The sequence below is a fragment of the Argentina anserina genome, chromosome 6, assembly GCF_933775445.1.
Source record: "Argentina anserina chromosome 6, drPotAnse1.1, whole genome shotgun sequence".
Lineage (NCBI taxonomy): Eukaryota > Viridiplantae > Streptophyta > Magnoliopsida > Rosales > Rosaceae > Argentina > Argentina anserina.
In genome coordinates, this window is record NC_065877.1 from 4,471,807 (window position 1) to 4,482,050 (window position 10,244).

Below are 10,244 nucleotides of genomic sequence, written 5' to 3' on the forward strand. Positions count from 1 at the left end.
ACAAAGTACCTGTTCTTCCAGCTGTGTTGATGTATGATAAAAAGTGATCAACTAGGATCTAAAAATCATTGTAAACACTCCTTTGACCTAGAAGTCTTTATGTGCTGATACAGAAATCTATGAACATTTGCTCTATTAGTGTTTGAACCGAAAGAAATGTATCTATCTACAGCAAAGGATGAAGCCACAAGAATATCATAAATTGAGATATAACATTTGACTTGAAGAAAGGTAGAAAAATTTCACTGCCTTCTTAACATAGGGTGGACATTTACAGTTTTGAGAAAATTCAAGGTGAAGGACCTGTTACTGATAAAGCAAATAATCGCTTCAAAGGTATATCGCCATTGACGTATGAAAAATTCAGAATTTGACCATGTTTCTCAATTGAATTAAGTACTTCAACTGAAATGAATGATTTGTATTACTGTGATCACTCATCCGGTAACCAAATTTGCCATTCTTGCAGTTTCTGGTTGGAGTGAAGAAGAGTTATTATTTCTTCTCTTTTCTTTTTTTTAATCACTGATCCGGTAACCAATTTCTTCTCTTTCTTGTCAAGATTTTGTATAATTTTAGACCCAGAACAGCACGGCACGAACGGATAATGATTCAAATGACCCTCGTAAAAGTTATAATTGTTAGGAAAAACATTGAATAAACATGTGTGAAATTTCTGATTCGAAGCTATAATCAATGTTTGAGAGATGAAAAATATCAACGTTCGAATTCGAACAATTATCAACGTTTCTGTGCATTATATTCTCACATTGTCATCGGCACATCTATCACATAATTTTGCCTTCCTATTTGACATTTTTTTCTGCGGCATACATCATCACGCTGCAAGTCTGTTCAATATGAAGTAAGAAACAAACGAAAGAAATACTGGAAGAAGAAACACAACCCTTTTTGGCAGCATCTCAAAGCTCTCAGATCCTTCTTCAACAATGGTCTCCAATTTCGGACATTGTGAAGGTTTATGGTGGGATATCACAGCTGGTGGTGCAACCTCGCAACTCAATTCCTTTGCCATCACCATATTGAGGATCTAGGTAGGAAAGCTAGACACCTAAAGAACTGTGTTTCTCTTGCAGAATTTGACCAATGAATAATTCTTCAAAGAACTCTTACATAGAAATGGGATTGCAGAGAAGGCTTGAGAAGCCATCCTATATATACATTAAGTTAGGGAATGTCCTAACTTATAGATCCCAAAAATAGGATGTGTTAGCTGGTCTTGCTGTACAAATTAGTGGTGGACATGAGGCCATTACTAGAGAAACCTTGGTTAAAACTCTATAAAAAGAGAAAGATGGCATATTAGACAATTGCCATTTGCCACCCACCAAAAAAAATGGAAAATCTAAAATCTGGAAGGTAATGATTATGACCCAAAAAGATGGAAAATAATAATGTAAAATGTTCTAGACAAAAGGGGAGGCCAAGCTAAATTTCATTCAAGGCAATCAGATAGCTGGATATAAACGCAAATGGTGTTAAAGGTACTTGTCTGTTGCTTAATTGGCGAAATACATACAATTTGACATTTTCTCAATACAACTTCTGTATGAACAGTGGCCAGTTCAGTCGTACCCAACTACTTTCTTTCCTAGGGTAAACCATGAACAAGGCACAGCAAAAATACAATCAAATATACTAGTGTAGTCACAAGGCTGAGGAGATGCCTGCTTCAAAGAAAATTCGAACTTCAAAACCAGAAACACACCTCGTTTTTACAGTTGAGCGATCTTAAAACAGCTGGAAGAACAAACTTGTTGATCCATCGCCAAATGATCTAAGATCTGCAGGTTTTACCAAAGCCCTGCACAATGGACAGGTCCGTTCCCTCTCAAACCTGGAAAAAAAAAGTGGCTTCAGCAAACGAAAAGAAAGGTCGAATCAAATCCCATTAGCCAAAAGATTGAATCTAGTTGGTTCCTAAAAGATGTTATCTTGATATCCAGAGATTGCAGTAGAGATAATTGGCAGGGTAAGAAATAGTTTCAACGAAGAACCAATGCAACAGAGGTCATTTGGCAGAAGCTTTTATCAAACGCAATATATCAAGAAGCAAAAGGAGAACAAAAATAAACTAACCATTCTGATACACAGTCCTCACAGAAGATGTGTTTACAGCGAAGTAAGATAGGGGCATGCATTTTCTCCTGGCAAATTGCACATAGATCGCCAGCTGCAATGACCTGCAGCACACCACCAATGACTCAGAAAGCATGCCACACCAGCTCTTCGAATACAAGGACAATATCCACCAAATAAGGCTCCGAAGCCTTGAACTATCTCAGACCGAATTCGATTATTACAGAAACGAAATGTAAGGGCAAAAATCCAGTAAAACCAATTAGACTTCTCTGTAACATTAGCTCAAAAAAAGTAATCAACAAAACTTAAAAGTAGATCACTTGTTCAAAGCTACAATTAAAATTAATGAACCCCAGGAAAAACCAGCGACCTAGACATCTTTTAGTTCCCCAGTAATAGATTCAATGGTTTTCAAAGAAAAAAAATCAACTGGTTAATCTAGAGACCTGACAGACTGATATAACCAATATACGAATGAGACCACATAGGAGTGTATTCTGTTAACCAGGTTCACAGGTTTTTTTTCTAAATTTGTATCAATAATGTAATGATTATATCAGCTACCCCAGTAAACTGCACCAATAAGAACATCATACAAACAGACCACTGGGGCCATTGCACTTGTGTAGCACAGTTTAAGGGCGTGTCCAGTTTACCTGTTCGGATGTTGCATACGCCCCATAGTGAACCTCTTTGCGTGACAAGGCCTTCAATGCAGCAAAGAAAGATTGTACCTATCCGCATCCAATGCGTGAAGCAGAAAACCATAATGACACGTGAAGAACAACTCTTGGCAGTAGGGATTCTTCATTATAGTTGAAGAATTGAAATTCTAAAAAAAAAAAAATCTATTACTGTCAGAGTACCTTCTCAACAACAGATGTAAGCTTGAAGGTCAGATATAACCCCGTCATCAGTGATGAAAAGAGACTACCATATTCTTTGTTCAAGAAGAAACGGTACCACACTGGCGTTGGTAATAAGGCCCGGTAAAACAGAAGTAGATACTCAACCAAAGTAAGCATTTGACCCTGGAAAAAAGACACGCACTTATATGGTCAGGATACATGGAGCGATAATAATGTGAAAAGGATGCATGCCAACTTTATGAACCTAGTTCAGGGCAGTTCTAGCTATCAAATGTAAGGCAAAAAGTAATTAGAACTGATTCATAAGAACTGCTTTTCAGCCGGTTCCTATTGTCATTTTTGTCTTTTTCCTGAAACAGAAGAAGTTCTCCAATTAGCTATTGCATAATACTGATTAGCTCACCTGCTTACGATAGTTACGTCCTCTGCTGTTCTTGTAGTACATTAATAGAAAACACTTGATCACCATTGCTGCCTGTCGGACCAAAGTATCTGAAAATAACGAACTCAGGTGACCATTGCATAAGTGTAAATTTAACTTATGACTTACACACAGAAATTACAAAGAAGAAATCTTTCAATATGGTTTATTACAAAGATGTCTGACACATAATCAGCGAAATCCTCTTTCAAAGATAAATGATGGTCTGGTTCTGTGAAATTTGAGTCCAAAAGTACAAGTATACAACAAAAATCATGTTGTACAAAAAGACAGTTGCTACAGATGAAAAGTGAACCACCTTTCAAGGTGAGATTTAAGCTTATATTATAAACATTTTAAAAGTAAAGCTCTTATTACCATCTGATTGCTAGCCCAAAAACAGTGCCACATAATGCATGTTGTATGTAGATAAGATCACCTCAGAATATTATTTGAAACAGAGTAATTCAAAGTTCAAAATCCAAAAAGAACAGCTACAATGAAAACTTGGGAGAAAAATAATACCATTAACCATGATGATAAAAACTGCATGCCAGAAAGGTGGTATAACTTTGGGAGGAAGCATGACTAAAGGGTACAAAAGATCATCATTCTGATACCACCAGTAAACACCAATCACATGAACTAAAAATGCGATCGAGATGCTGACTAGTATAGGGATTTTCCTCTCTCCCTGCACCAATCATATCATATTATTAATAAATAGACACAACATTAAAACAGACGACAGTTGAAAATATAAATAAAAGCATTTCAATACCTTCAAAGATGTCTGCTTCTTTAGGATGTCATTTGACTTGAACATAACAGCAGCAATCCAGATGGTAACAAAGAAACCTGCAATAGAAAAATGGTTATTGAAAGGGCTAAAGATGGTATTTAAGATGGTGGACGAATGTATTTGTGACTCTGACCCCCATAAGACCAAACACATTGCAAATCCAGGAAGGAGTGTTGAGCCAATAGACGTTGTATAACAATATGCAGAATATAAGTCTAATTAAAAGTGACCATTAATATACTTTTGCAATAGAAAAAGCCTGATCTATTACAGTAAAACATTAGCTTGAGGACATTTACCTTGCAAATGCTGGCGAATGAAGACCACCAATAGAAGCAATGAAAAGGGCAGGACCTGCTCAATCCACCTAGCTGCCTGCTGAATATCATACCTCTGATACGACGAATCCCTACCATTAGCCCCAGCACCATCACCCGCCTCTCCATCAGCACCTCCATTTAACGATTGTGATATCCCTTCTCCCAAATCTGTTCTACCATCAGCCTGACTCTCCTCCGACACCAAAGTAACAGACCCCGCCCTCGCTATCGTCTGTCCCGCTGAAGCCTCATTCTGCTGAAGACCACTCTCCCTCAACTGCCCAACTACTAAACCCCCTCCCTCCCTTTCAAGCTCCTGCTCCCCTGCACCGATTATCCTAATCGAAACCTCCCGATCATTGCTCAACTGATCAGCCTGATCACGGTGCTGCTCCCTGAACGCGGCAGCGCTGCGGCCACCAATCAAAGACTCGCCTTCTTGGTGACCGGACCGGCCACGCAAAAGCCCTGAGTATTCCAGCAATGCAGACAGTGGGGCCTGTATAAAATTCGAAGCAGACAACATCCCATATCTCCTAGAACTACCACTATTGCCCGACACCGGAGCTCTATACGAGTCCAGATTGCCACCTGGCGCTTCCATTTCCCTAAAACGTCCAAACCCTAACAGTGAAGAACCATCTCGGCAATCAATAAACTAAACTAAACAAAACCCGAACCAAATTCATCGTCGAATATCATAAAGATTGAAACTTTCTACCGTATAAGCCAAGAAAACGAAATCAAAATTCGAATTAAAAGCAGGAATTGCGAGAAAAGAGAGAGAGAGAGAGAGGTGGACCTTCGAAAGCGCAGAGGTGATGGGGCTTCAAGGGAGAGACGGCATCGGAGAAGCCCGGAGTGGACGGAATCGCGCCGGCGGCGAGGCCAAGACGGAATCTTGGGGCGGCCGGGAGTGGAATTGGGGGATGATGATGATGATGATGAGTGGAGAGGGCTAGGGTTTGGAGAGAAATGTGAGGAGAAGAGAGAAGGTGATTGGGAATTAGGGAAAGGAAGAAAGAATTGGTATTCTGATTTTGGGTTTGATTGAGTGTGTGGAATTGGTTTCTCTTTCTCGCACGCACAACGAGGAAGAGAGCGCGAGAAGAGAAGAGAAGAGAAGGGAAGGCCTCAAGAACAAATGAATACAAGACAAACTCTCTTTCTCTCGTTTTCTCTTTTGGTTTTATTTTATTTTTCAGGATTGTTGACCAATGTCAACAACCCCACTCAAAAATTCTATGTATATTAGTACAGTCAAAATACTTGAACCGTATCAGTGCTGATGAACCCGTACGCATGACATAAAACGTCGTCGTATTTGAAGCATTCTATTGGACACTGTATATTGAACCCCTTTTCTAAAGCCCATCTATATCAATATTCAATAATCAGTTAATTACACTCCGCTTAATCAGAGGATTCAAAGCCCATATTAAGTAATCCAGCTCATTTTGAAGGGAAGCGACACATGTAGGGTTAGGGTTTTTACGAACCTTAATTAGATGAGCGAAGCTTTTATTATGAGGCAGGGAATTATCCTATGTAATCCTCTTGTTTTTAGTTATCACTTTTGAGTTTTGATCGATCCAACCTCCCGATTTTCATATGTTTTTTTCTTCCTTTTTGAAAGTGAGGTCAAACAATTCATTGATATAAAAAAATTACAATTAACGATAATACGATATGATGCAAAAATGCATATAAATAAATAAAAAACATGCAATTTAAATTTTTCGGTGAAAAATAAAAAACTATTCATGACTTTCATTTTGAATGTGCTCATCCCTGGTTATAGCTGAAGTGAACAAGAATATATCCTCGATCCTCAATTATTATTCGTAGACACTAGCACAGGTTTAAAAGTATCCATGCCATAACTTCTGATGCATTCTCATGAACAATTTTTTTCTCAAGGATCTCGTTTGTGCAGTGCTTATAAAACCAGAGTGATCGGTGGTGGTCAGTCCGCCAGTGGGCACAAAGATCTCTCTATGCCGCGACATTCCGGCCAGTTAATAAACAATGAGGTAGCGGCAGTGGATAGGAAGTACAAACAATCAAAAATGGTTTAGTAGACTAGCTAGAAATTAAGGGATGTTTGGTAGATATATACAAGTTGTTTGCTCAGTAATAATGTTCAAGAGAATGGTGTTCATTTGTTTGCATAGTGTTGTTATGCTGAAAAGCTTGAGTACGTATGTACCAGCATGTTGCACCAGTGCCTACGGTAACAGCTGATTTTTCAAGGATTGGCTGCTTACTTCCAACTAATATATTCGGTAAGGAGCAATTTAATACAGACCTAATATGATATGAATATATGGGCTATAATATATTTGGAAGAATCGAAATGGCCAGTTGTGGGAAGCTTCTATATATATGGTGGCTATGTTGGTTGAGCCACTTGAGCGAGTTTGCTAAAAAGCAATTCAAATACATTCGAACAGACTCCAAGGGTACAATGAAGTCGATGGGAGACTCCAAAACTTAATTGGTTTGTGAATAGAATTGTAATCGCGATGGCTTTCTCTTGGCTTCTACAATTAGAGGGGGAATGGGAGTTGCGAATGCGATTCCTGACCATGGTGGCACATTTAGGGCAGCTGCTTGCAATAATGTAGCGCAACTTGATCACTATATTTCTCAATTTTTTATGCAGATCAAACACATATATATATAGCTCGCACTTTATGAAGGTACGAAACTGGGTCAAGCTCGATATCTACAGCTTGATAAGGTAGAGTTAAAACAGATCGCATCGCCTAATACAAGTGATTGCATTGAAGTAATTAATTGAAGCTACGTACAGAGTACAGACTCTAATTTAGATTCCGATCATAACTTTTTACAAGAAAAAATGAAAAGAAAAAACAATTAATCCTGGATTGACGTCATACCGGGTGGTAGCGACCTGTATCGAGAAATCTCCGTTTATTCTTTCTGCCCCATTTTAAGACCTGAAGCGTTTTAGGGTCAGGGTTTGAGATATGGAGCACGGAGGCAAAATTGCTCGACGAAGGAAAGAAGTGACTAAGAAGATGGATGCACGAAGATGGGAGGAACCAGACATGGACTGCTTATCAAATATCTTTAGACGAATTGGAATGGAGTCGATCTCTGGTTTTGGCCATCCCTTAATTCGTCTGCAAATCGTAGTACGCATCAAGCCTCAATCCTATGTGCTGGCAGTCTCTGTATTTTCCAGGTTTTGAACCTTAACCTCTGTTTACCATACATAAAGTTAAACATGATCGACCTGAGGGTTTTGGTCCCTTTTACGATAAGTATGTCGAGAAATATCAAATTGATAAGAAGCGCTTCTCCATCACTGCGTTTATAAAGTTGGTAGTCAATCGTATACGAAGAGGCGTTGAGATATGTTTCTGATGCATGTCCCAGCCTTTAGGGTTTTGATTTTGCCAGATGATTTAGTGATTTTCAAGCATTCCCAAATTATTGCGGAAGTAATTGGAAAGTGGAAATTATTGGAGCACTTGTGCTTGGGTGGCAACATCAAGAAAATTAGATCACAATTCATACAAGGCCGGCCAGCATCGCCACTTGAGCAAATATTTCAAGACATTGTTGGATTTGGAGTCGAGGAACAAAAGGGAAAAGTATCACCATTATTTGGATCCAATATTGGTTCAGATCAGCGAGCACTGCAAGCATTTTACCGGTTTAAAACTTTTTGATGCCTGTGTTAAAGAACTCGAGGCATTTACAATTGTGAAGTTTCTTCCAAATCTGAAGCACTTGTGCGCCAGAGAATCTTACTTCAATCAAGATAGCCTCATCACAATACTGTGGGACTGCAAAACTCTCGAGCTTCTAGATGTTAGGAATTGTGAAGGATTTGAAGACGGTGATGATGAAATATTGAAGCTTGCTTCCCATACCGAATTTATGTATGAGGGTTCTGCAACTCTAAACACTCAAAATGGTTTCCAGTGTGGTCTATTTGTCTACCCTATGCTGCGAGACAATGGTCATGCTCGGATGTCCACCCACCACTAGTTTCTCAATTGTTTTAGCTAGTTATGCGTATGGTATCTTTCTTTCTTACTCTTGTTGTATATGTTCTTTTTGGCCCCTTTGGATTGAAGCTAGCTAGCAGTTGTTATTATAATGTCTAAACCAAAGAAGGCTTCTCTTTCTTTTCCTCATCTCTACCCCATTTCGTCACTTGTTTGGCACTGTTTTGCTTCTTAATTGATACTAGATCAATTCCAGTTATTTAAGAACTTAAGATCTTGAGCCCCCTGTGGCCCTTCGCCTTGAACCAAAAGAGTGCCAATAGGTCTCGCTCGGGTGCATCATGCATGAGCCAAGATTAGCATATTGTATGTATGTATGTATGTACTAAGTAATGAGCTGAGTATAATGGGTCGGGTCTTGGGTTTTAAGGGTTGAGCTCCTCGGGTTACGTTGGCTTTGTTTTGGGTGGAGGAGATACGCAATTGAAGCGTAAGAGAGGGGTCAGCTTGGTCATTACGCACTGTGACTGAACCAGAGCCCCGGGGTGGCTTTACATCTCACATTCTCACTGTTCCATTTTGGGTCCACAGCGTCGAGCACCTTGGGGTTTTTCATGTGCCCCGCGGCGTACTTTAGCATTCCTGACCTGTAGTCTGCGGGCTCAGTTTCATAGTTACAGAAACGAGATCATAATGAGCTGGTTTTAGTGCTACAGAATCTTATATACCATATTTAGAATTTTGGAAAAAAAAACTATTTATTATTATTTTTTGAGTTACGTAACACCCTAATTTTATTTTCAAGAGAGAAAAAAAACCAGTTTAAGATTTCAAATATTCATCTTAAACATGTAAATAATAAATTATAGTATGAAAACATAAACAAACTTGTATATAACTTTGATTTTCATAAAATAAACGCTCGAAATTAGTATTTACTAATGGAGATATAATATCATATGTACTTATGTGTTAACAGTATTTATTGTTGATTTCTTCAATCTTCACTCTAACAACATATTACAATCACTTTTGAATTACTTTGCTACACTATGATATAGATATTTAATTTTTAAATATATTTAAAAAATATAAATTAAAATGTTATTAATTGAATAGTTTAAGGAAAAACATTGGTTCAAAATTGATGATGGTGATGGTTAATGAATGTAGTCGGAGAGCATTTAATTCTAACACACTGAAATAGACATTATTGTTTTGTTCTTGGATCTCAATCTTATTTTCCTAAGTCACGTAGATATTGAAATCGGGTATCAACGGCTTTAATATCTTAGATCAAGGTTGGCTAATTTTAGTACAATGAGATAAAAACACACAAATTAATGGAATGACTGCTTCACAAGTAAGTGAAGTAACTAACCAACCCATCCTTTGCACACTAAATAAAGTTGCAACGTTGAACATTTCAAACCCCAGACTGAGTCTAGTGCTTCAGTAAGCATTTTTTTTCCAGCACAAATTAAGTTGGCTCCTTGGAGGCGCAGCATAAACCACCATTGAACCCTTGTTCACGAGCCTTATATCTCTCTCTGCACACAGATGCCTACTTTAATAGCTTCCATGGCCTGTGAGCTTCATCAAGTACATTTTGGCTCCTTTCACATTTTCTTTCAAAGCTGTGAAGTGTGTCACTTGGGATCTTTCACTTGGGTGTATAGTCACCCGATGTTTTCGCTTGTTGACCCAAATGCTGGTTCACATTGCTGCTAAGGTCTCTGTACGTCT

At 38.5% G+C, this 10,244-nt stretch overlaps 1 protein-coding gene across 2 annotated transcripts; it reads right to left on the reverse strand.

Annotated features, from left to right (window-relative positions):
- Positions 1-1,439: 1,439 nt before the first annotated feature.
- Positions 1,440-5,607, reverse strand: LOC126797984 (uncharacterized). Of its 2 annotated transcripts, none has more exons than XM_050524785.1 (9): positions 5,318-5,607; positions 4,495-5,123; positions 4,175-4,251; positions 3,919-4,087; positions 3,376-3,464; positions 2,970-3,134; positions 2,760-2,837; positions 2,101-2,204; positions 1,440-1,858 (listed from the first exon to the last, which is right to left on the reverse strand). In XM_050524785.1, exons 2-9 carry the CDS (start codon positions 5,117-5,119, stop codon positions 1,753-1,755), a joined length of 1,413 nt encoding a protein of 470 aa, XP_050380742.1. In that variant the 5' UTR covers positions 5,120-5,123; positions 5,318-5,607; the 3' UTR covers positions 1,440-1,752. The 2 variants fall into 2 exon arrangements, with proteins under 2 accessions (XP_050380742.1, XP_050380741.1); XM_050524784.1 differs by having other exon boundaries at positions 4,495-5,139.
- Between the last annotated feature and the right edge of the window lie 4,637 nt (positions 5,608-10,244).

Bases quoted from the DNA above. Each gene is read 5' to 3' on its own strand.
- LOC126797984 (XM_050524785.1), bottom strand. From the start codon at position 5,119: ATGGAAGCGCCAGGTGGCAATCTGGACTCGTATAGAGCTCCGGTGTCG. The intron at 4,252-4,494 runs GTAAATGTCCTC...TTTCTATTGCAG, and splicing joins CATTCGCCAGCATTTGCAAG to GTTTCTTTGTTACCATCTGG. The intron at 1,859-2,100 runs GTTAGTTTATTT...TTTTTTTTCCAG, and splicing joins GAGGACTGTGTATCAGAATG to GTTTGAGAGGGAACGGACCT.